Source organism: Peromyscus maniculatus, chromosome 8 (genome assembly GCF_049852395.1).
Source record: "Peromyscus maniculatus bairdii isolate BWxNUB_F1_BW_parent chromosome 8, HU_Pman_BW_mat_3.1, whole genome shotgun sequence".
NCBI classification, from domain to species: Eukaryota; Metazoa; Chordata; class Mammalia; order Rodentia; family Cricetidae; genus Peromyscus; species Peromyscus maniculatus.
In genome coordinates, this window is record NC_134859.1 from 69585612 (window position 1) to 69612009 (window position 26398).

General features: G+C 46.8%; 1 protein-coding gene and 2 pseudogenes across 2 annotated transcripts; 2 read left to right on the forward strand and 1 right to left on the reverse strand.

The window, feature by feature from the left end:
- Positions 1 to 20: 20 nt before the first annotated feature.
- Positions 21 to 25704, reverse strand: LOC143266954 (schlafen family member 2-like). 2 transcript variants are annotated; one of them, XM_076543012.1, is made up of 2 exons: positions 21444 to 25704; positions 21 to 1445 (listed from the first exon to the last, which is right to left on the reverse strand). In XM_076543012.1, exons 1-2 carry the CDS (start codon positions 21491 to 21493, stop codon positions 341 to 343), a joined length of 1155 nt encoding a protein of 384 aa, XP_076399127.1. In that variant the 5' UTR covers positions 21494 to 25704; the 3' UTR covers positions 21 to 340. The 2 variants fall into 2 exon arrangements, with proteins under 2 accessions (XP_076399127.1, XP_076399126.1); XM_076543011.1 differs by lacking the exon at positions 21444 to 25704 and adding an exon at positions 6043 to 6196 and having other exon boundaries at positions 23 to 1445.
- Positions 11019 to 12545, forward strand: LOC143266952 (eukaryotic translation initiation factor 2-alpha kinase 1 pseudogene; annotated as a pseudogene).
- LOC143266953 (eukaryotic translation initiation factor 2-alpha kinase 1 pseudogene) lies at positions 18723 to 20177 on the forward strand (annotated as a pseudogene).
- Positions 25705 to 26398: the final 694 nt, after the last annotated feature.

The following is a 26398-nucleotide window of genomic DNA, read 5'->3' on the forward strand; positions in this document are numbered from 1 at the left end:
GGAAGGAAGGAAGGAAGGAAGGAAGGAAGGAAGGAAGGAAGGAAGGAAGGAAGAAAGAAAGAAAGAAAGAAAGTGTCCTGCAGACTTGGCTAAAGCCTGAACTATGAAGGCCTTTTCTTTTCTCAACTGAAGTCCACAGCAAGGAATGGTTCGTTGACAGCAGACCTCTACTGAGGAATCCTCAACAGTTAGACAGCTTCAGGGACAGGCAGGCTTGACCCACTTGTGGCCATGAAATGCTTCAGCTGTGACAGGCCAGAAGGATGGCATTGTTGAAGGCTCCAGGTGTTCCTTGAGGGCATCAGCTAATACATGACCAGTCAGTGGGCCATGTGTGAACTCATTCACCAACAGTGCCAGTGCCTGGTTGGCCATCCATCATGCTCTTGACCCATTCCTCTGTGGTAAACCTCTTCACACAGCTGTCTTCCACGTGCCAGGAATCGGGCTCTGCAGAGAACACAGCACAGCAGAATCTCTCCACTCTGAGTGCACAGACATAGGAACACACAGCTCCAGGTCTGTGGACTGGGATGAATTTGCATGTGTACTTTATCTTCTCCTGCTCCTCACAGAAGTGAGTGACAGGCAGCTGTTGGATGCATTTGTCTATTTCACTCTCTAGATGTTCAAGATCGCTCCTCTCTGCTTCAAAACCAATGATTTGCTGTTCGTTTCCATCCAAACCAATGAACAAATATCCCCCGTCAGTGTTGGCAAATGCAGAAACATGTCGAGGGATGAGCTCCTTAATGTGCTTCTGCAGCTCTTTCCCGGAAAGCAATGTAACTTCAACAAAGGAGGATCTGGAGAAGGGGAAGTCTTCCTGGTGCTGAAATTGTGTCTTGTTAAAAACTGCAGCAGCCAGGTCCTCCACGTGACTCTCTTCTTCTACTTCAGGGCAGACTCTGTGTGCAGGCAGCTCTGGTCCCACACAGGATCGCCCTCCAGTTTCTTTCAGGTCTTGGAGGAACTCGAGAGCAGCAGCAGCATTCACTTCAACCGAGGATGACATGCTTCTGGTGTACAAATTGGTTCTCAGGGTGCCAATCGGGAGCCCAAAGACGTCCAGGCTCCACGATTTTACAAAGATATAAACGTAGCCTCCATCCTCCGTGACGTCTAGGTGCCAATTAACAAATGGCAGACATTGACAAAGAGAGGCTTCCAAATCCAGTCCCAGTCCATCCCTGGTGAGGTTATAATCTTCATTTTCAATTTGAACCTTGATCACCCCACCTCCAGAGTTCAGGAGAGCACACACAGCTTGAGAGATGTTTTCATTCTCCCGTTTTCTGAGGTGACAGCTCTTCATTTTCTTTCTATTCTTCTCCCCGAGTGTGAGTGCTCCAACATCTAGAACCAGTTGAGCACAGTCTGTTTCCAGATCAACAGTGACGGCCATTCCTCCAGCAGCCTTTGCAATTTCAAGCTGAATTTCTTTCCTGTAAAACAGACAGAGCCTTTAGAATGAGACCTAACCAGGAGAGAGCAAATCTGTACTGTGGAGCCAACAGCACAATCTTTGGCTACATCTGTTCCACAGGACCGGTCACCATGCAGGTGGAGAAACAGTTTTTTTCAGAGACTTTGCACTCATTAGCTGAACTTATAAGCCTACAGGTTTTTCAGATGTGATGTTACAAGTGTAGTTAAGCCCTTTGAATTTTCAATCCCATTTTAATCTTCACTTACATCTTTTCCAGTCCTTGATATAGTATTCAGCCTCCTCTAAATAAACCCCAGTGGAATCTGTGTGACTTTTATCTTTTATGAAATATAGGCTTTAGTTATGCAATTCTTTTAGATTTATTTATTTTAGGTCTACTGATGTTTTACCTGCATGTCTGTCTTATGGACCATATGCATATAGTAGCCCCAGAGGCTAGAAGAGGGCATCGGATCCTTGGAATGGGAGTTACAGGTGTTTGTAAGTGCCATGTGGGTGCTGGGTATTGAAATCTTGTGTTCTAGAAGAGCAGTCAGTGCTCCTAATCACTGAGCCATCTTCTAGCTCAGCTTTCAAATTATTTATGGTTAGTATCCATTCTGTCTATTTTATAATTAGGCTATTTGTTTACCTTTGACTGAGTGCATTATCTTCTTGGATATTAACCCTTTATCAGACTGTGCATTACAAATCTCTTCTCCCTCTGTAGATTGTCAGTGTTTTTTCATTGCTGTGCAAGAACAATCTAGTTTGATGGAATCACAGGTCTACTTTGATTTTTTTTTCTTGTGCTTTAGGAAACATCAGGACACGTTTTTTCTCTGTTGCTGTGACAAATATCCCGACCAAAAGCAACTTCAGGTTGGAACAGGTTTAATTCCAGCTCACCATCCACCACTGAGGAATGTCAAAGCAGGAAGTGGAAGGCAGGCCTACTTACTATTCTACACAACACTACCTTTGACCAAAGAACTCATTCCTCAGGCAAAGAAATGTCCCAGAAACCATGAAGGATGTTGCTGGCTGGCTAGCTTTCTTCTGCTGTTCAGTTTTCCCTGCCTTGGACTGGAGCTGCCCAAAGGGTTCTGGACCCTCCTACATCAATTAACAATCAAGACAATCTCACACACAGACCAATCGATTATAGGCAATCCCACAACTGATGTACTCTTCCCAGATAATTCTAGGTTGGGCTCAGTTGACAGTAGAGCCAATCAAGGCAACATCCAAATGACCTTTGCCAAAACTTGGTCATGTAACTTTTCTTCTGTGTCTTTTCCTAGTAGTTTTTCTGTTTCTTACATTTTTTTTCTGTTCTTACATTTCTATGTTTAATTAATTTTGTATTCAGCTTGTGTTATATGGTGTAGGAAAAGGTCAAATCTCATTCTCTGCAAGTGGACATCACCTCAAGTGTCTGAACAACTTTGTCTACTGTCTACAGTCTTACTTTCTCTGAAGGAGATCCTGCTTATTTGCTTCCTGGTTTTGCATAGGCCTTGATTTCCTATTGTTCATAAGCTTTGTGGGATAGATTAAAACTGGCTAGTTAAGAAAGTCACTAGCTCTGCTAATCTTTCCAGGGCACCTCAATGCCTGCCTTTACTAATTAGCTGGGCATGCCCTCAGCCTCAGTCTCAGCATGAGGTCAGCCTTCAGGCCTCTGTGGCTGGGGAAGTGGCTCTGTAGGTGTAGGGCCCCACAAGGCCCTGGCGTGGGGCCCAGTGTAACTTCCTAAGCCTAGCTCGAGTGTGACCACCTCTCCTGGGACATGACTTCTGCATACCAGTGACTCAGCACTACCTGACCTTGAATCAGCCTCTGCCTAGTAACTGCTGAGATGGCATCATCTCATTGGCCAGCTATCTTCACCCCATCCCCCCATCACACCAAAACCTATATAAAAGTTCACTCCTGATGCAATAAAGCCAGTTCCTACTTCAACAAGTCTCCAGGCCCAGTGTGTTTCTCTCTGCTGGACAGGAGGGGGGCCGCTCGACATTCATCATCCCTCTCAGCCCCAGGAGAGACCGGCCGGCCTGGTCCACCCTACCTGTAGGTCAGACCGACATGTAGGGAAAGTGTTTGTTGTACAGCATGAGGACCTGAGTTGGATTCCCAGCACCCACCTAAAAAGGACTCCTGCTGTGGATACCACTCTATATAAATAAAACACTGATGGCCAGTGACCAGACAGGAAGTATAGGAAGGACAAGGAGAGAGGAGAAATGGGGAGACAGGAAGAAGGGGGAGAGACACTGCAGCCACCGCCAGCATGTAAAGACGCCGGTAAGCCACCAGCCATGTGGCAAGGTATAGATTTATAGAAATGGGTTAATTTAAGATATAATAACAGTTAGCAAGAAGCCTGCCATGGCCATACAGTTTATAAGTAATATAAGTGTCTAAGTGATTATTTTATACGTGGATTGTGGGACTTCGGGGCTTGGTGGAACCTGGAGAGAAGCTCTCCAGCAACAGCTGAGAATGACTGCATGTGCCTAACACCCCAATATTGGTATCAAAGATTGGGGTCCCTGAGTCTAATTAACCAGGTAGTTCTTTCTTCTCAAATTATAGCATTGACTCTGGGGGGAATTCCTTCAGAAGGAAACTGGGGATTCAGGGTGTCTAGTCAGTTATGTTTGACAGGAAAGAGGATGACATTCTCACTCTGCCACAATTGCAGGTTGATAAGAAATTGCAGAAAAGAGGGGACTGAGATGGTTGTGCCATCCAGATGTGAGCCCATTTTCCTTAATACCCTGCCAGAGATCATCATCTCCAACCAAAAGGCTGCAAGGAGTCTAGCATGATGTTGGCCATGGGAGGCTGATGTGGGCATTGTGAGCTTGAGGCATGCAGAACACATACAGTGAGTTAGAGGCCAGCCTGGGGAAAACACAAAGACCCTGTCTGCACTACTCCCCCCTAATATACTAAAACAAAACCACAACCGAAGTAAACTGGAACTAAAGCAGCCTGTACTGCCAGAAGGGAGCAGTTTCAGTTCTGCCCAGTTAGAAGCTGCAGACCCGCCCTGTTCCATGCCCTGCTGAGCAGTCTCAGGTCCTCATGGTCTCCCAGCCCCTCCTCTCCATCATCCTCCTTATCAGGACCTGTGCTAAGCACACCCCTGGGTCACTCTCCACATGAAAATAGGACAGAAGTCACATCTCACACCAAAGTGCCAAAGGACAATACTCATGTCCCCAGGAAATGTGGAACTCAAAGGGGATGCAATACAGTCCTAGTTAATGGAGTTGTGGGCTAGTTCTGGACACTGGCCTTCTCACTGCAAAACCTGTGACTATGTCAAATTTTCAATGGTTCCCCTCTGGATAAGTGAGACAGTTGATTAGCTTGATCTGTTTGGGAGGCATCCAGGCAGTGGGACCAAGACCTGTCCTCAGTGCATGGGCTGGCTGTTTGGAACCTGGGGCTTTTATGCAGGGACACTTGGCTCAGCCTGGAAGGAGGGGACTGGACCTGCCTGGACTGAATCTACCAGGTTGAACTCAATCCCCAGGGGAGGAGTCTTTACCCTGGAGGAGATGGGTATCCGGGGTGGGCTGGGAGGAAGTTGGAGGGCCGGAGGGGGGAGGACAAAAGAATCCGTGGCTGATATGTAAAATTAAATTAAATTATAAAATAAAATTAAAACAAAAAATTTTCAATGGTTCATAATTCACCTTTTTTAAGCATGTGTCTCGGGCACAATCCTTCAAAAACAAACAGGACAAGTAAGCCACAAACCCAGGCATGTAAATTCATTAACCTCTTTGCAACTTTAGGTCTGGTTTACAAAACAGATTCCCTGCCCCCCACTCCCAAATTGCAGTGTTGACTGGAAAAAATTCCCTGAGACTTGGACTTGGCATTTAAGGTGTCTTGTTAGCTGTCCTCAGAAGGGAAGACCATGGCATTCAGATGCCAGGGCTCAGACTGGCAGGAAAACACACTGGGACAGGAGCAGGAGCTGCCTCTTGGAGAAGAAAGAGACATGCAGCAAGCACTCTGTGCTCCTCTGAGGTGCTTTGCATTTGGTCTGGAGAGCATTGTAAGCTTTCTGGGCTCCAGTGCACTTACTTCCTTTCTCATCTAGAATGCTGTTCCTGCCTGCCTGGTGGACATGTTTACCCAACTTCCCACAGGATCAGGTCTCCATGTGAATGGGGAAGCCTCAAGGGGCTCTGGAGAGCAAGCAGCAGGAGCCTGATCCACTCACACCCTCTGCTCTCTGCCTCACTAGTACAGGCTCAGACCAAGCAGAACCTGAGCTCTCTTCCTGGACTCTTAAGCCCTCCTCCCTCCTCCCCAAGCAAACAAAGGCATTTGCTGGCACCCTCAGCTCACCAGGTGCCCTAGTCCTCCACAGCCTGGACTTTGTCAAAACAGGCCTAAGAAGTCTCCAAGGAGCCAAGAGTCCTAATAGAAACATAAACTTTCCAAGTTCCCCTGAGAGACAATGTTTGTACTGATGTCCCCATATGATCCCAGAGACTCTAGACTGTACCCTGGGATGGAAGTGAAGGGCAGAAAGGGCAGGAGGGGTTGGAGCTTGAGGAGGCTGGAATGAAGTGGTCACTTACCCATGAGCACTGAGGTTGCCTAGCTGCTTTGTTTGAAGTGCAGGGCTCATGCCTGCTCCCAGTCAGCCCCCTGTTGAGCAGACTGCTTCTGCCTCAGCTCTGGTATCTTACTGCAAACTTGAGAACTGCTTGTCTCTCTCTACCCCACCCTCAGTCCAGGAAGTGAAATTGCATAGAGGAAGCCAGAAGGCTCCCAAGGCGTTTGCTATTGGTCAGAATGAAACACAGGCTCATAGCTGAGTAACCAGACCTTTTCATAGCCACTGCAACTGGCATTTCAAGAGCAGCAGGGCTGTCCCTTTACTCAAAAGAGCAGGTGGCCCTGTTAATGCCCCTGGAGTCACTTCAGCCCAGGGCTTAAGACATTCAGTACTGCTCCACTGGAAATGCAAATAGGTGAGATGCCCTCTGGGTGCTCCCAGGATCTTAAAGCCCATCTTGGGAGACAAGTTTCTAAGGGATTCCCAGGGCTATCTAAAGTGATCACCCCTCCTGCCATTTTGTTATAGTAATACTTCCCAAATTTGTTATGTTGAAAACCGGCCTTAAGAAACTGATTGTGGTTTTGAGCACATATGAACTGGGCAAAATATTCAGATTTCTTGACATTTTCCTAATGTGCTATGCTCATGCTCCGCCCACCGGCAGCCTCTCCTATGCTATTCTTCCTAAGAAACAACAGCCTTGGAAAGGCAAGGGCCCCAGAAATGTTCAGCTTACTGAGGCATCTCTGCTGTGAATCGCTTTGTCTGGGAGCCCCCCCCCCAAACCCCACTCCTGACTCTGCTGCTTGCTAGAAGTGCAGCCCAGAATCCCACTGTCCCTCCAGCCTAGTCCTCCAGAACCAGGGCTCATCCACATGTGCTGAGCTTCATCTCCTGTCACCACCAGGCCAGATCTGAGGACATTGCTTCACAGGCCTTAAGAGTCTTTCCTTTCATCTCTAATTTAAGAAAGAACAGGAAGGTGGGGCTTTCCCAGGGAGGCAGGAAGCAACTAAGAAGAAACCATATGCAGAGCATGAGGGAGGATATTCTGATCTATGCCCAGAGAGTGAGCAAAGACAGAAATCCCCCTCTGTACTCAGCATGTCTGGAGGTGGGGAGGAGGAATCTTAGGAGAGTGAGGCAGTGAACCCAGACAGTGAGCCTCCTCCACTCCAAGTCAAGAGCCTTGTGAGCACCAATGCACCCTCCCTCTTCCTAGGAATGGAAGGTCCTAGGGCTAGCACTAGGGCCAGGGCAAGCCAATGATCTGGGCTTTGGGGTTGTCAGGGAGGAAGGGGAAGAGGGTGGAGACACTGGCAGAACCAGGGAGGAGCAGCCTCTAGAGGAAGCATCTGCAAAAAGAGGTGCCAGTGCTTGTGGTGTGTGTGTCTCAAGTCTCTCCAGTTAACCTTCTCCTTCTCTCTTTCCCTTCCCCTCTTCTCTCTCCTCTGTCCTCCTAGCTTCTTCTCAATCAATCCTCAGAGTCCAAGTCAGTCACAAAGTCAGAAAAAAGAACTGGAAAAAAGTCAGAAAAAAGAACTGGCTGGGCTTCCTTTCCTCCAGCTTCCCTGATTCCTGTGTAACCCAGCCATGTGGACTAGTTCAGCCCTTTTGCCCTTTTAGCCTCTTGGTCTCCTGACCTCCTGGCCTCTTGCCTCCTGACTCTCCTAGCTCAGTGTGCCAGTCATGTTCTCTCTGGACCCTTCCAGAAGCTTCTGGCTTTTTTTCTCCCTCCCATCTACTGTAAATCTTCTCTTCCACCATACCTAGGAGCAGTCATGTCCTCTTTTAAGTTCTTTTTTTCATTCACTGAACCTGTCTTTAGATCTTTCTTCTCTTTTCAAGGTTTATCCACTTACTTTGTAGAGGAATACTTTGAGTAGAATACAGTGTTGACAGCTGTCGTGATATTGTGCTCCCCAAAATATTGTGTACCCTAATAAACTTATCTGGGGTCAGAGAACAGAACAGCCACTAGATATAGAGGCCAGAAAATGGTGGCACACATGCCTTTAATTATAACATTCCAGAGGGAGAGATGCACCTGGATCTCTGTGAGTTCAATGATACACTGGAAACAGCCAGGCAGGGTAACAAGAGACTTTAATCCCAGGAAGTGATAGCAGAAAGCAGAAACATATTTAAGGGGTGGTATTTAAATGCTTTTAGGCTTTTGAGCAGCACAGTTCAGCAGAGAGGCATCCAGTCTGAGGCAACAGGATCAGCTGAGGAACTGGCAAGGTGTGGTGGCTGTGGCTTGTTCTGCTTCTCTGATCTTCCAGCTTTAAGTCAATACCTGGCTCCAGGTTTGTTTTTGTTAATAAGACATGTTAAGTTTCATGCTACAGACAGTACCTCCACACTTGTCTATTACAAATTCCCTTTTACACTTTGCTTCCTTTGGCAGAGGACTGGACAGAATATACATCACTTGGCTCTTGAGGGACCAACAGTGACATAACATTCTGGTCCATGCTCTGTTGGGAACTGGAGGGTGTTAGGCCCCTGTGTATTTCTGTACAGTGTTAGGTTCAAAGGAAACTCCAGTTCCCCACACTCCAAAAGCCAATCCAAGTAGTGAGAAATGAGCTCAAATTAGACTATAGGAAGATTTCTGGTAATTAGATGAAAGCCAGCATTCCCGGCAAATTGGTGAAGTCAGTTTCTGTGAACCAAAGACTAAAATCAAAAACACTGATGACAGCTATTGTTGGACAGGGTGTGGAGCAAGGGGAACACTCCTGCTCTGCAGGTGGGAGTACAAACTTGTAGAGCCACATTGGAAATCAGTATGATGACTCCTTAGAAAATTGGGAATCAATCTACCTCAAGAGCCAATGATACCATTCTTGGGCATATACCCAAGTGATGCTCAATGATACCACAAGGACACTTATTCAACTATGTTCATAGCAGCATTATTCCTAATAGCCAGAAGCTGGAAACAGCCTAGATGCCCCACAACCAAAGAATGAATCAAGAAAATTTCGTACATATACTCAGTGAAGTATTACCCACCTGTAAAACTCCAGAAGAGCTAGGAAACAAGGAACACCCTAAGAGGGATGCAGGGATCGATTTGGGAAGGGGAAACAGAAGAGATCTCCATGAATAAACTGAGGATGCAGTGGGGGAAGAGAAGAGGTGATGGAGGATGAGAACATGAGGGAACGCCATGGTTGGTCTGGGGCAGAGTAGGAATGGAAGAGCAAGGAAAGAAATATCTTGATAGAGGGAGACATTATGGGGTAAGGGAGAAACCTGGTGCTAGGGAAATTCCCAGGAATCCACAAGGACGACCACCGATAGACTACTAGAAATAAAGAGGGTGCCTGAGCTGGACTACACTGGTAAACAGGTTGGTGAATACCCTAACTGTCATCATAGAGCCTTCATCCAATAACTGGAGGAAGCAGATGCAGAGATTCACAGCCAACCCCCAGGCCGAGCTCTGGGTGCCCAGGTGAAGAGAGGGAAGAGGGATTATTTTAGCAAAAAGGGGTGGGGGTCATCAAGATCATGATTAGGACATCTACAGAGACAATTGAACCTAGCTCATAGGAACTCACCAACTTGAGACCAACAGCTCTGGAACCTACATGGGATCAGACTAGGCCCTCTGAAAATAGGAAGACAGTTGTAGAGTTTGGTCTGTTTGAGGGGCCCTTGGCAGTGGGATTAGGATCTATCCCTGGTGCATGAGTGGGCTTTCTGGAGCCCATTACCTATGGCCAGAGGCCTTGCTTAACCTTGATGCAGGAGGAAGAGACTTAGTCCTGGCTCAACTGTGTATAGCAGGCTTTTCTGCCCCGCCATGGGAGGGGAGGCCTTCATTTGTTGGAGTTCAGCATGGGGGAAGGGTCAAGGAGGGGAAGGCTGGGAGGGAACAGGAGGAGGGATGAGAGGGAGAATCCATGGTTTGTATGTTAAATGAATAAAAATATTTTTTAATAAAAAAGAAGAAATAAAATTAAACACCTCACCCTAACACGGGGTTTTCCCCCATCACCTCTATAAACCTTTTGCCTATGTGCCATGTGTGTCTACCCTCTATCCAGAGGATGTCCCTTGTTCCTCCTGGACAAATACCCCTGTCCCCTTTTCCTTTTCTCCTTCCTTTATTCTCCCTTCTCCCCTATCTCCTTCACCAGTGCATCCTAGCCCATTCTAATACAGATCTAAATCTAAATCTAAAATTAAATCTAAATCTACATCTAAATCTCCCTTTTCCTCCTCCTAAAAGTTGCCCATAAATTCTGGGGGGTGAGGTTGCAAGCCTTTAATCCCAGCACTTGGGAGGAAGAGCTAGGTGGATCTCTGTGAGTTCGAGGGGCAGCCTGGCCTACAGAGGGAGATCCAGGACAGGCACTAAAACTGCAGGGACAAACTCTGGAAAAAACCTAAAAACCTAAAAACCTAAAAAAAAAAAAAAAAATGACTCCTGCAAGGTGATTTGCTGCATGTTTCTGCTTGAGTCAGAAAACAGCCACTTGAAGTTAACATTCCTGGCCCCACTTAGAAAAGAATCCCTGAGTAAAAACAGGTATTTGGCTGGGGTTTATAACTAACCTGGAGTCCGAGTTTCACAGAAAATATTCAGTGTACTTCAAAAAGTGTTACAGTAGAGGTTTTTAGTATAGTTCACCTCACTTTAGGAAGTGCTATACAGTAGTACTGTTTTGGATACTTCCCTTCACTTCAGGAAGTGTTAAACAGTAGTGCTGTTTTGGATACTTTCCCTTACTTCAGGAAGTGTTAAACAGTAGTGCTGTTTTGGATACTTCCCCTTACTTCAGGAAGTGTTACAGTGGCGTTTTTAGTATAGTACTTCTTTTCAAGGACTCACAGTGGCTATATATTGATTCCACAAAGCCAATTTCTCTCAAAGGCTTGCCTGGAGAGGTACTGTGAAGTGCTGGTTCTCACTGGGTAGGTCCTACTGTATTGGCTCTGTTTGTTCTAAAGGAAAGAATTAACTTGGAACACGAAACGAGTGCTTGGAAAATGACCATTGTTGTTGATCAGGAGATGGACTATGCACAAACCTCACGCTACTTAAATGAATTTGAAGAGCTTGCCATCTTAGGAAAGGGAGGATATGGAAGAGTATACAAGGTCCAGAACAAAATAGACCGTCAGCATTATGCAATTAAGAAAATCCTGATTAAGAGTGCAACTAAAACAGACTGTATGAAGGAGCTACGAGAAGCAAAGGTTCTGGCAGGTCTCCGACACCCCAACATTGTTGGCTATCACGCTTCATGGCTAGAACTTGTTCGTGTGGTTCGGCCACAAGACAGAGTTCCCATTCAACTGCCCTCTCTTGAAGTACTGTCGGAGCATGAAGGGGACAGAGATCAAGGTGATATTAAAGACAATGAAAGCAGCTCATCCATTATCTTTGCTGAACACACCTCAGAAAAAGAGAAACCTTTTGGTGAATCTGACATTAAAAACGAGAATAACAACTTGGTGAGCCGCACTGCTGATTTAGTGATCAGGAACAGCAATGAATTTGAATCGTCCATTGAGCTCCAAGAAAATGACTCGACCGATTTGTCTATCAGACCAGTTGTCAAGCATCAGCTGCCACTGGGGCATAACTCAGACTTGGAAGGGAATTCTACATCCACGGATGAGTCCTCTGAAGGCAATTTGAACCTGCTGGAGCAGACAGAGGTTCGGTACCACCTGATGCTGCACATCCAGTTGCAGCTGTGTGAGCTGTCCCTGAGGGACTGGATAGCCGAGAGGAACAAGCGGAGCCTGGAGTATGTGGATGAAGCTGCCTGTCCCTCCGTCATGGCCAGTGTTGCAACAAAAATATTTCAAGAATTGGTGGAAGGTGTCTTTTACATGCATAACATGGGCATTGTCCACAGAGATCTGAAGCCTAGAAATATTTTTCTTCATGGCCCTGATCATCAAGTAAAAATAGGAGACTTTGGTCTGGCCTGTGCAGACATCATACAGAAGAGCTCAGGCTGGACCAGCAGAAATGGAAAGGGAATGCCGACACATACGTCCAGAGTGGGGACCTGTCTGTATGCGTCACCCGAACAGTTGGAAGGATCCGAGTATGATGCCAAGTCAGATATGTATAGCCTGGGTGTGATCCTGCTCGAGCTCTTTCAGCCATTCGGGACAGACATGGAGCGAGCAACAGTCTTAACAGGCATAAGGACTGGTCGGATACCCGAATCCCTTAGTAAGAGGTGTCCGGTACAAGCCAAGTATATCCAGCTCCTAACTGGGAGGAATGCATCACAGAGACCGTCTGCTCTTCAGCTGCTGCAGAGTGAACTTTTCCAGACAACTGGAAATGTTAATCTCACATTGCAGATGAAGATAATAGAGCAAGAGAAGGAAATTGAAGAACTAAAGAGGCAACTCAGCCTCCTTTCTCAGGACCAAGGGCTGAAGGGATGAGAGGGAAAGTGGGGGCCTAGCTGTATAGCCTGAATTATGCTGCCCACCATGGGAAAGTGGACTTACACTCTTTGGGAGGCATCCAGGCAGTGGGACCAAGACCTGTCCTCAGTGCATGGGCTGGCTGTTTGGAACCTGGGGCTTATGCAGGGACACTTGGCTCAGCCTGGAAGGAGGGGACTGGACCTGCCTGGACTGAATCTACCAGGTTGAACTCAATCCCCAGGGGAGTCTTTACCCTGGAGGAGATGGGTATCCTGGGTGGGCTGGGAGGAAGTTGGAGGGCCAGAGGGGGGAGGACAAAAGAATCCGTGGCTGATATGTAAAATTAAATTAAATTATAAAATAAAATTAAAACAAAAAATTTTCAATGGTTCATAATTCACCTTTTTTAAGCATGTGTCTCGGACACAATCCTTCAAAAACAAACAGGACAAGTAAGCCACAAACCCAGGCATGTAAATTCATTAAACTCTTTGCAACTTTAGGTCTGGTTTACAAAACAGATTCCCTGCCCCCCACTCCCAAATTGCAGTGTTGACTGGAAAAAATTCCCTGAGACTTGGACTTGGCATTTAAGGTGTCTTGTTAGCTGTCCTCAGAAGGGAAGACCATGGCATTCAGATGACAGGGCTCAGACTGGCAGGAAAACACACTGGGACAGGAGCAGGAGCTGCCTCTTGGAGAAGAAAGAGACATGCAGCAAGCACTCTGTGCTCCTCTGAGGTGCTTTGCATTTGGTCTGGAGAGCATTGTAAGCTTTCTGGGCTCCAGTGCACTTCCTTCCTTTCTCAACTACAATGCTGTTCCTGCCTGCCTGGTGGACATGTTTACCCAACTTCCCACAGGATCAGGTCTCCATGTGAATGGGGAAGCCTCAAGGGGCTCTGGAGAGCAAGCAGCAGGAGCCTGATCCACTCACACCCTCTGCTCTCTGCCTCACTAGTACAGGCTCAGACCAAGCAGAACCTGAGCTCTCTTCCTGGACTCTTAAGCCCTCCTCCCTCCTCCCCAAGCAAACAAAGGCATTTGCTGGCACCCTCAGCTCACCAGGTGCCCTAGTCCTCCACAGCCTGGACTTTGTCAAAACAGGCCTAAGAAGTCTCCAAGGAGCCAAGAGTCCTAATAGAAACATAAACTTTCCAAGTTCCCCTGAGAGACAATGTTTGTACTGATGTCCCCATATGATCCCAGAGACTCTAGACTGTACCCTGGGATGGAAGTGAAGGGCAGAAAGGGCAGGAGGGGTTGGAGCTTGAGGAGGCTGGAATGAAGTGGTCACTTACCCATGAGCACTGAGGTTGCCTAGCTGCTTTGTTTGAAGTGCAGGGCTCATGCCTGCTCCCAGTCAGCCCCCTGTTGAGCAGACTGCTTCTGCCTCAGCTCTGGTATCTTACTGCAAACTTGAGAACTGCTTGTCTCTCTCTACCCCACCCTCAGTCCAGGAAGTGAAATTGCATAGAGGAAGCCAGAAGGCTCCCAAGGCGTTTGCTATTGGTCAGAATGAAACACAGGCTCATAGCTGAGTAACCAGACCTTTTCATAGCCACTGCAACTGGCATTTCAAGAGCAGCAGGGCTGTCCCTTTACTCAAAAGAGCAGGTGGCCCTGTTAATGCCCCTGGAGTCACTTCAGCCCAGGGCTTAAGACATTCAGTACTGCTCCACTGGAAATGCAAATAGGTGAGATGCCCTCTGGGTGCTCCCAGGATCTTAAAGCCCATCTTGGGAGACAAGTTTCTAAGGGATTCCCAGGGCTATCTAAAGTGATCACCCCTCCTGCCATTTTGTTATAGTAATACTTCCCAAATTTGTTATGTTGAAAACCGGCCTTAAGAAACTGATTGTGGTTTTGAGCACATATGAACTGGGCAAAATATTCAGATTTCTTGACATTTTCCTAATGTCCTATGCTCATGCTCCGCCCACCGGCAGCCTCTCCTATGCTATTCTTCCTAAGAAACAACAGCCTTGGAAAGGCAAGGGCCCCAGAAATGTTCAGCTTACTGAGGCATCTCTGCTGTGAATCGCTTTGTCTGGGAGCGCCCCCCCCCCAAACCCCACTCCTGACTCTGCTGCTTGCTAGAAGTGCAGCCCAGAATCCCACTGTCCCTCCAGCCTAGTCCTCCAGAACCAGGGCTCATCCACATGTGCTGAGCTTCATCTCCTGTCACCACCAGGCCAGATCTGAGGACATTGCTTCACAGGCCTTAAGAGTCTTTCCTTTCATCTCTAATTTAAGAAAGAACAGGAAGGTGGGGCTTTCCCAGGGAGGCAGGAAGCAACTAAGAAGAAACCATATGCAGAGCATGAGGGAGGATATTCTGATCTATGCCCAGAGAGTGAGCAAAGACAGAAATCCCCCTCTGTACTCAGCATGTCTGGAGGTGGGGAGGAGGAATCTTAGGAGAGTGAGGCAGTGAACCCAGACAGTGAGCCTCCTCCACTCCAAGTCAAGAGCCTTGTGAGCACCAATGCACCCTCCCTCTTCCTAGGAATGGAAGGTCCTAGGGCTAGCACTAGGGCCAGGGCAAGCCAATGATCTGGGCTTTGGGGTTGTCAGGGAGGAAGGGGAAGAGGGTGGAGACACTGGCAGAACCAGGGAGGAGCAGCCTCTAGAGGAAGCATCTGCAAAAAGAGGTGCCAGTGCTTGTGGTGTGTGTGTCTCAAGTCTCTCCAGTTAACCTTCTCCTTCTCTCTTTCCCTTCCCCTCTTCTCTCTCCTCTGTCCTCCTAGCTTCTTCTCAATCAATCCTCAGAGTCCAAGTCAGTCACAAAGTCAGAAAAAAGAACTGGAAAAAAGTCAGAAAAAAGAACTGGCTGGGCTTCCTTTCCTCCAGCTTCCCTGATTCCTGTGTAACCCAGCCATGTTGACTAGTTCAGCCCTTTTGCCCTTTTAGCCTCTTGGTCTCCTGACCTCCTGGCCTCTTGCCTCCTGACTCTCCTAGCTCAGTGTGCCAGTCATGTTCTCTCTGGACCCTTCCAGAAGCTTCTGGCTTTTTTTCTCCCTCCCATCTACTGTAAATCTTCTCTTCCACCATACCTAGGAGCAGTCATGTCCTCTTTTAAGTTCTTTTTTTCATTCACTGAACCTGTCTTTAGATCTTTCTTCTCTTTTCAAGGTTTATCCACTTACTTTGTAGAGGAATACTTTGAGCAGAATACAGTCAGTGTCGACAGTTGTCGTGATATTGTGCTCCCCAAAATATTGTGTACCCTAATAAACTTATCTGGGGCCAGAGAACAGAACAGCCACTAGATATAGAGGCCAGAAAATGGTGGCACACATGCCTTTAATTATAACCTTCCAGAGGGAGAGATGCACCTGGATCTCTGTGAGTTCAATGATACACTGGAAACAGCCAGGCAGGGTAACAAGAGACTTTAATCCCAGGAAGTGATAGCAGAAAGCAGAAACATATTTAAGGGGTGGTATTTAAATGCTTTTAGGCTTTTGAGCAGCACAGTTCAGCTGAGAGGCATCCATTCTGAGGCAACAGGATCAGCTGAGGAACTGGCAAGGTGTGGTGGTTGTGGCTTGTTCTGCTTCTCTGATCTTCCAGCTTTAAGTCAATACCTGGCTCCAGGTTTGTTTTTGTTAATAAGACATGTTAAGTTTCATGCTACAGACAGTACCTCCACACTTGTCTATTACAAATTCCTTTTTACACTTTGCTTCCTTTGGCAGAGGACTGGACAGAATATACATCACTTGGCTCTTGAGGGACCAACAGTGACATAACATTCTGGTCCATGCTCTGTTGGGAACTGGAGGGTGTTAGGCCCCTGTGTATTTATGTACAGTGTTAGGTTCAAAGGAAACTCCAGTTCCCCACACTCCAAAAGCCAATCCAAGTAGTGAGAAATGAGCTCAAATTAGACTATAGGAGGATTTCTGGTAATTAGATGAAAGCCAGCATTCCCGGCAAATTGGTGAAGTCAGTTTCTGTGAACCAAAGACTAAAATCAAAAACACTGATGACAGCTATTGTTGGACAGGGTGTGGAGCAAGGGGAACACTCCTGCTCTGCAGGTGGGAGTACAAACTTGTAGAGCCACATTGGAAATCAGTATGATGACTCCTTAGAAAATTGGGAATCAATCTACCTCAAGAGCCAATGATACCATTCTTGGGCATATACCCAAGTGATGCTCAATGATACCACAAGGAAACTTATTCAACTATGTTCATAGCAGCATTATTCGCAATAGCCAGAAGCTGGAAACAGCCTAGATGCCCCACAACCAAAGAATGAATCAAGAAAATTTCGTACATATACTCAGTGAAGTATTACCCACCTGTAAAACTCCAGAAGAGCTAGGAAACAAGGAACACCCTAAGAGGGATGCAGGGATCGATTTGGGAAGGGGAAACAGAAGAGATCTCCATGAATAAACTGAGGATGCGGTGGGGGAAGAGAAGAGGTGATGGAGGATGAGAACATGAGGGAACACCATGGTTGGTCTGGGACAGAGTAGGAATGGAAGAGCAAGGAAAGAAATATCTTGATAGAGGGAGACATTATGGGGTAAGGGAGAAACCTGGTGCTAGGGAAATTCCCAGGAATCCACAAGGACGACCACCGATAGACTACTAGAAATAAAGAGGGTGCCTGAGCTGGACTACACTGGTAAACAGGTTGGTGAATACCCTAACTGTCATCATAGAGCCTTCATCCAATAACTGGAGGAAGCACATGCAGAGATTCACAGCCAACCACCAGGCCGAGCTCTGGGTGCCCAGGTGAAGAGAGGGAAGAGGGATTATTTTAGCAAAAAGGGGTGGGGGTCATCAAGATCATGATTAGGACATCTACAGAGACAACTGAACCTAGCTCATAGGAACTCACCAACTTGAGACCAACAGCTCTGGAACCTACATGGGATCAGACTAGGCCCTCTGAAAATAGGAAGACAGTTGTATAGTTTGGTCTGTTTGAGGGGCCCTTGGCAGTGGGATTAGGATCTATCCGTGGTGCATGAGTGGGCTTTCTGGAGCCCATTACCTATGGCCAGAGGCCTTGCTTAACCTTGATGCAGGAGGAAGAGACTTAGTCCTGGCTCAACTGTGTATAGCAGGCTTTTCTGCCCCGCCATGGGAGGGGAGGCCTTCATTTGTTGGAGTTCAGCATGGGGGAAGGGTCAAGGAGGGGAAGGCTGGGAGGGAACAGGAGGAGGGATGAGAGGGAGAATCCATGGTTTGTATGTTAAATGAATAAAAATATTTTTTAATAAAAAAGAAGAAATAAAATTAAACACCTCACCCTAACACGGGGTTTTCCCCCATCACCTCTATAAACCTTTTGCCTATGTGCTATGTGTGTCTACCCTCTATCCAGAGGATGTCCCTTGTTCCTCCTGGACAAATACCCCTGTCCCCTTTTCCTTTTCTCCTTCCTTAATTCTCCCTTCTCCCCTATCTCCTTCACCAGTGCATCCTAGCCCATTCTAATGCAGATCTAAATCTAAATCTAAAATTAAATCTAAATCTACATCTAAATCTCCCTTTCTTCCTCCTAAAAGTTGCCCATAAATTCTGGGGGGTGAGGTTGCAAGCCTTTAATCCCAGCACTTGGGAGGAAGAGCTAGGTGGATCTCTATGAGTTCGAGGGGCAGCCTGACCTACAGAGGGAGATCCAGGACAGGCACTAAAACTGCAGGTAGAAACTCTGGAAAAAAACCTAAAAACCTAAAAACCTAAAAAAAAAAAAATGACTCCTGCAAGGTGATTTGCTGCACGTTTCTGCCTGAGTCAGAAAACAGCCACTTGAAGTTAACATTCCTGGCCCCACTTAGAAAAGAATCCCTGAGTAAAAACAGGTATTTGGCTGGGGTTTATAACTAACCTGGAGTCCGAGTTTCACAGAAAATATTCAGTGTACTTCAAAAAGTGTTACAGTAGAGGTTTTTAGTATAGTTCACCTCACTTCCGGAAGTGCTATACAGTAGTACTGTTTTGGATACTTCCCTTCACTTCAGGAAGTGTTAAACAGTAGTGCTGTTTTGGATACTTTCCCTTACTTCAGGAAGTGTTAAACAGTAGTGCTGTTTTGGATACTTCCCCTTACTTCAGGAAGTGTTACAGTGGCGTTTTTAGTATAGTACTTCTTTTCAAGGACTCACAGTGGCTATATATTGATTCCACAAAGCCAATTTCTCTCAAAGGCTTGCCTGGAGAGGTACTGTGAAGTGCTGGTTCTCACTGGGTAGGTCCTACTGTATTGGCTCTGTTTGTTCTAAAGGAAAGAATTAACTTGGAACACGAAACGAGTGCTTGGAAAATGACCATTGTTGTTGATCAGGAGATGGACTATGCACAAACCTCACGCTACTTAAATGAATTTGAAGAGCTTGCCATCTTAGGAAAGGGAGGATATGGAAGAGTATACAAGGTCCAGAACAAAATAGACCGTCAGCATTATGCAATTAAGAAAATCCTGATTAAGAGTGCAACTAAAACAGACTGTATGAAGGAGCTACGAGAAGCAAAGGTTCTGGCAGGTCTCCGACACCCCAACATTGTTGGCTATCACGCTTCATGGCTAGAACTTGTTCGTGTGGTTCGGCCACAAGACAGAGTTCCCATTCAACTGCCCTCTCTTGAAGTACTGTCGGAGCATGAAGGGGACAGAGATCAAGGTGATATTAAAGACAATGAAAGCAGCTCATCCATTATCTTTGCTGAACACACCTCAGAAAAAGAGAAACCTTTTGGTGAATCTGACATTAAAAACGAGAATAACAACTTGGTGAGCCGCACTGCTGATTTAGTGATCAGGAACAGCAGTGAATTTGAATGGTCCACTGAGCTCCAAGAAAATGACTCGACCGATTTGTCTATCAGACCAGTTGTCAAGCATCAGCTGCCACTGGGGCATAACTCAGACTTGGAAGGGAATTCTACATCCACGGATGAGTCCTCTGAAGGCAATTTGAACCTGCTGGAGCAGACAGAGGTTCGGTACCACCTGATGCTGCACATCCAGTTGCAGCTGTGTGAGCTGTCCCTGAGGGACTGGATAGCCGAGAGGAACAAGCGGAGCCGGGAGTATGTGGATGAAGCTGCCTGTCCCTCCGTCATGGCCAGTGTTGCAACAAAAATATTTCGAGAATTGGTGGAAGGTGTCTTTTACATGCATAACATGGGCATTGTCCACAGAGATCTGAAGCCTAGAAATATTTTTCTTCATGGCCCTGATCATCAAGTAAAAATAGGAGACTTTGGTCTGGCCTGTGCAGACATCATACAGAAGAGCTCAGGCTGGACCAGCAGAAATGGAAAGGGAATGCCGACACATACGTCCAGAGTGGGGACCTGTCTGTATGCGTCACCCGAACTGTTGGAAGGATCCGAGTATGATGCCAAGTCAGATATGTATAGCCTGGGTGTGATCCTGCTCGAGCTCTTTCAGCCATTCGGGACAGACATGGAGCGAGCAACAGTCTTAACAGGCATAAGGACTGGTCGGATACCCGAATCCCTTAGTAAGAGGTGTCCGGTACAAGCCAAGTATATCCAGCTCCTAACTGGGAGGAATGCATCACAGAGACCGTCTGCTCTTCAGCTGCTGCAGAGTGAACTTTTCCAGACAACTGGAAATGTTAATCTCACATTGCAGATGAAGATAATAGAGCAAGAGAAGGAAATTGAAGAACTAAAGAGGCAACTCAGCCTCCTTTCCCGGGACCAAGGGCTGAAGGGATGAGAGGGAAAGTGGGGGCCTAGCTGTATAGCCTGAATTATGCTGCCCACCATGGGAAAGTGGATTTACACTCTTTGGGAGGCATCCAGGCAGTGGGACCAAGACCTGTCCTCAGTGCATGGGCTGGCTGTTTGGAACCTGGGGCTTATGCAGGGACACTTGGCTCAGCCTGGAAGGAGGGGACTGGACCTGCCTGGACTGAATCTACCAGGTTGAACTCAATCCCCAGGGGAGTCTTTACCCTGGAGGAGATGGCTATCCGGGGTGGGCTGGGAGGAAGTTGGAGGGCCGGAGGGGGGAGGACAAAAGAATCCGTGGCTGATATGTAAAATTAAATTAAATTATAAAATAAAATTAAAACAAAAAATTTTCAATGGTTCATAATTCACCTTTTTTAAGCATGTGTCTCGGACACAATCCTTCAAAAACAAACAGGACAAGTAAGCCACAAACCCAGGCATGTAAATTCATTAACCTCTTTGCAACTTTAGGTCTGGTTTACAAAACAGATTCCCTGCCCCCACTCCCAAATTGCAGTGTTGACTGGAAAAAATTCCCTGAGACTTGGACTTGGCATTTAAGGTGTCTTGTTAGCTGTCCTCAGAAGGGAAGACCATGGCATTCAGATGCCAGGGCTCAGACTGGCAGGAAAACACACTGGGACAGGAGCAGGAGCTGCCTCTTGGAGAAGAAAGAGACATGCAGCACTCTGTGCTCCTCTGAGGTGCTTTGCATTTGGTCTGGAGAGCATTGTAAGCTTTCTGGGCTCCAGTGCACTTACTTCCTTTCTCATCTAGAATGCTGTTCCTGCCTGCCTGGTGGACATGTTTACCCAACTTCCCACAGGATCAGGTCTCCATGTGAATGGGGAAGCCTCAAGGGGCTCTGAAGAGCAAGCAGCAGGAGTCTGATCCACTCACACCCTCTGCTGTCTGCCTCACTAGTACAGGCTCAGACCAAGCAGAACCTGAGCTCTCTTCCTGGACTCTTAAGCCCTCCTCCCTCCTCCCCAAGCAAACAAAGGCATTTGCTGGCACCCTCAGCTCACCAGGTGCCCTAGTCCTCCACAGCCTGGACTTTGTCAAAACGGGCCTAGGAAGACTCCAAGGAGCCAAGAGTCCTAATAGAAACATAAACTTACCAAGTTCCCCTGAGAGACAATGTTTGTACTGATGTCCCCATATGATCCCAGAGACTCTAGACTGTACCCTGGGATGGAAGTGAAGGGCAGAAAAGGCAGGAGGGGTTGGAGCTTGAGGAGGCTGGAATGAAGTGGTCACTTACCCAGGAGCACTGAGGTTGCCTAGCTGCTTTGTTTGAAGTGCAGGCCTCATGCCTGCTCCCAGTCAGCCCCCTGTTGAGCAGACTGCTTCTGCCTCAGCTCTGGTGTCTTACTGCAAACTTGAGAACTGCTTGTCTCTCTCTACCCCACCCTCAGTCCAGGAAGTGAAATTGCATAGAGGAAGCCAGAAGGCGCCCAAGGCGTTTTCTATTGGTCAGAATGAAACACAGGCTCATAGCTGAGTAACCAGACCTTTTCATAGCCACTGCAACTGGCATTTCCAGAGCAGCAGGGCTGTCCCTTTACTCAAAAGAGCAGGTGGCCCTGTTAATGCCCCTGGAATCACTTCAGCCCAGGGCTTAAGACATTCAGTACTGCTCCACTGGAAATGCAAATAGGTGAGATGCCCTCTGGGTGCTCCCAGGATCTTAAAGCCCATCTTGGGAGACAAGTTTCTAAGGGATTCCCAGGGCTATCTAAAGTGATCACCCCTCCTGCCATTTTGTTATAGTAATACTTCCCAAATTTGTTATGTTGAAAACCAGCCTTAAGAAACTGATTGTGGTTTTGAGCACATATGAACTGGGCAAAATATTCAGATTTCTTGACATTTTCCTAATGTGCTATGCTCATACTCCGCCCACCGGCAGCCTCTCCTATGCTATTCTTCCTAAGAAACAACAGCCTTGGAAAGGCAAGGGCCCCAGAAATGTTCAGCTTACTGAGGCATCTCTGCTGTGAATCGCTTTGTCTGGGAGCCCCCCCCCCCAAACCCCACTCCTGACTCTGCTGCTTGCTAGAAGTGCAGCCCAGAATCCCACTGTCCCTCCAGCCTAGTCCTCCAGAACCAGGGCTCATCCACATGTGCTGAGCTTCATCTCCTGTCACCACCAGGCCAGATCTGAGGACATTGCTTCACAGGCCTTAAGAGTCTTTCCTTTCATCTCTAATTTAAGAAAGAACAGGAAGGTGGGGCTTTCCCAGGGAGGCAGGAAGCAACTAAGAAGAAACCATATGCAGAGCATGAGGGAGGATATTCTGATCTATGCCCAGAGAGTGAGCAAAGACAGAAATCCCCCTCTGTACTCAGCATGTCTGGAGGTGGGGAGGAGGAATCTTAGGAGAGTGAGGCAGTGAACCCAGACAGTGAGCCTCCTCCACTCCAAGTCAAGAGCCTTGTGAGCACCAATGCACCCTCCCTCTTCCTAGGAATGGAAGGTCCTAGGGCTAGCACTAGGGCCAGGGCAAGCCAATGATCTGGGCTTTGGGGTTGTCAGGGAGGAAGGGGAAGAGGGTGGAGACACTGGCAGAACCAGGGAGGAGCAGCCTCTAGAGGAAGCATCTGCAAAAAGAGGTGCCAGTGCTTGTGGTGTGTGTGTCTCAAGTCTCTCCAGTTAACCTTCTCCTTCTCTCTTTCCCTTCCCCTCTTCTCTCTCCTCTGTCCTCCTAGCTTCTTCTCAATCAATCCTCAGAGTCCAAGTCAGTCACAAAGTCAGAAAAAAGAACTGGAAAAAAGTCAGAAAAAAGAACTGGCTGGGCTTCCTTTCCTCCAGCTTCCCTGATTCCTGTGTAACCCAGCCATGTTGACTAGTTCAGCCCTTTTGCCCTTTTAGCCTCTTGGTCTCCTGACCTCCTGGCCTCTTGCCTCCTGACTCTCCTAGCTCAGTGTGCCAGTCATGTTCTCTCTGGACCCTTCCAGAAGCTTCTGGCTTTTTTTCTCCCTCCCATCTACTGTAAATCTTCTCTTCCACCATACCTAGGAGCAGTCATGTCCTCTTTTAAGTTCTTTTTTTCATTCACTGAACCTGTCTTTAGATCTTTCTTCTCTTTTCAAGGTTTATCCACTTACTTTGTAGAGGAATACTTTGAGCAGAATACAGTCAGTGTCGACAGTTGTCGTGATATTGTGCTCCCCAAAATATTGTGTACCCTAATAAACTTATCTGGGGTCAGAGAACAGAACAGCCACTAGATATAGAGGCCAGAATATGGTGGCACACATGCCTTTAATTATAACATTCCAGAAGGAGAGATGCACCTGGATCTCTGTGAGTTCAATGATACACTGGAAACAGCCAGGCAGGGTAACAAGAGACTTTAATCCCAGGAAGTGATAGCAGAAAGCAGAAACATATTTAAGGGGTGGTATTTAAATGCTTTTAGGCTTTTGAGCAGCACAGTTCAGCTGAGAGGCATCCAGTCTGAGGCAACAGGATCAGCTGAGGAACTGGCAAGGTGTGGTGGCTGTGGCTTGTTCTGCTTCTCTGATCTTCCAGCTTTAAGTCAATACCTGGCTCCAGGTTTGTTTTTGTTAATAAGACATGTTAAGTTTCATGCTACAGACAGTACCTCCACACTTGTCTATTACAAATTCCCTTTTACACTTTGCTTCCTTTGAGAGGACTGGACAGAATATACATCACTTGGCTCTTGAGGGACCAACAGTGACATAACATTCTGGTCCATGCTCTGTTGGGAACTAGAGGGTGTTAGGCCCCTGTGTATTTCTGTACAGTGTTAGGTTCAAAGGAAACTCCAGTTCCCCACACTCCAAAAGCCAATCCAAGTAGTGAGAAATGAGCTCAAATTAGACTATAGGAAGATTTCTGGTAATTAGATGAAAGCCAGCATTCCCGGCAAATTGGTGAAGTCAGTTTCTGTGAACCAAAGACTAAAATCAAAAACACTGATGACAGCTTATGTTGGACAGGGTGTGGAGCAAGGGGAACACTCCTGCTCTGCAGGTGGGAGTACAAACTGGTAGAGCCACATTGGAAATCAGTATGACGACTCCTTAGAAAATTGGGAATCAATCTACCTCAAGAGCCAATGATACCACTCTTGGGCATATACCCAAGTGATGCTCAATGATACCACAAGGACACTTATTCAACTATGTTCATAGCAGCATTATTCCTAATAGCCAGAAGCTGGAAACAGCCTAGATGCCCCACAACCAAAGAATGAATCAAGAAAATTTCGTACATATACTCAATGAAGTATTACCCACCTGTAAAACTCCAGAAGAGTTAGGAAACAAGGAACACCCTAAGAGGGATGCAGGGATCGATTTGGGAAGGGGAAACAGAAGAGATCTCCATGAATAAACTGAGGATGCAGTGGGGGAAGAGAAGAGGTGATGGAGGATGAGAACATGAGGGAACACCATGGTTGGTCTGGGGCAGAGTAGGAATGGAAGAGCAAGGAAAGAAATATCTTGATGGAGACATTATGGGGTAAGGGAGAAACCTGGTGCTAGGGAAATTCCCAGGAATCCACAAGGACGACCACCGATAGACTACTAGAAATAAAGAGGGTGCCTGAGCTGGACTACACTGGTAAACAGGTTGGTGAATACCCTAACTGTCATCATAGAGCCTTCATCCAATAACTGGAGGAAGCAGATGCAGAGATTCACAGCCAACCACCAGGCCGAGCTCTGGGTGTCCAGGTGAAGAGAGGAGAGGGGGATTATTTTAGCCAAAAGGGTGGGGGGGGCATCATGATCATGATTAGGACATCTACAGAGACAACTGAACCTAGCTCATAGGAACTCACCAACTTTAGACCAACAGCTCTGGAACCTACATGGGATCAGACTAGGCCCTCTGAAAATAGGAAGACAGTTGTATAGTTTGGTCTGTTTGAGGGGCCCTTGGCAGTGGGATTAGGATCTATCCCTGGTGCATGAGTGGGCTTTCTGGAGCCCATTACCTATGGCCAGAGGCCTTGCTTAACCTTGATGCAGGAGGAAGAGACTTAGTCCTGGCTCAACTGTGTATAGCAGGCTTTTCTGCCCCGCCATGGGAGGCCTTCATTTGTTGGAGTTCAGCATGGGGGAAGGGTCAAGGAGGGGAAGGCTGGGAGGGAACAGGAGGAGGGTTGAGAGGGAGAATCCATGGTTGGTATGTTAAATGAATAAAAATATTTTTTAATAAAAAAGAAGAAATAAAATTAAACACCTCACCCTAACACGGGGTTTTCCCCCATCACCTCTATAAACCTTTTGCCTATGTGCCATGTGTGTCTACCCTCTATCCAGAGGATGTCCCTTGTTCCTCCTGGACAAATACCCCTGTCCCCTTTTCCTTTTCTCCTTCCTTTATTCTCCCTTCTCCCCTATCTCCTTCACCAGTGCATCCTAGCCCATTCTAATACAGATCTAAATCTAAATCTAAAATTAAATCTAAATCTACATCTAAATCTCCCTTTTCCTCCTCCTAAAAGTTGCCCATAAATTCTGGGGGGTGAGGTTGCAAGCCTTTAATCTCAGCACTCAGGAGGAAGAGCTAGGCAGATCTCTGTGAGTTCGAGGGGCAGCCTGGTCTACCGAGGGAGATCCAGGACAGGCACTAAAACTGCAGGGAGAAACTCTCAAAAAAAACCTAAAAAAAAAAACAAAAACAAAAACAAAACAAAAAAAAAATGACTCCTGCAAGGTGATTTGCTGCACGTTTCTGCCTGAGTCAGAAAACAACCACTTTAAGTTTACTTTCCTGCCCCCACTTAGAAAAGAATCCCTGAGTAAAAACAGGTATTTGGCTGGGGTTTATGACTAACCTGAAGTCCGAGTTTCACAGAAAAGTTTCAGTGTACTTCAAAAAGTGTTACAGTAGAGGTTTTTAGTATAGTTCACCTTAAGTCAGGAAGTGTTCCAGTAGAGGATTTTAGTATAGTTTACCTTATTTCAGAAAGTGTTATAGTAGAGGTTTTTAGTATAGTTCACCTTATTTCAGGAAGTGTTATACAGTAGTGCTGGTTTGGATACTTCCCTTCACTTCAGGAAGTGTTATACAGTAGTGCTGTTTTGGATACTTCCCCTTACTTCAGGAAGTGTTACAATGGTGTTTTTAGTATAGTACATCTTTTCAAGCATTCACAGTGGCTATATATTGATTCCACAAAGCCAGTTTCTCTCCAAGGCTTGCCTGGACAGGTATTGTAAAGTACTGGTTCT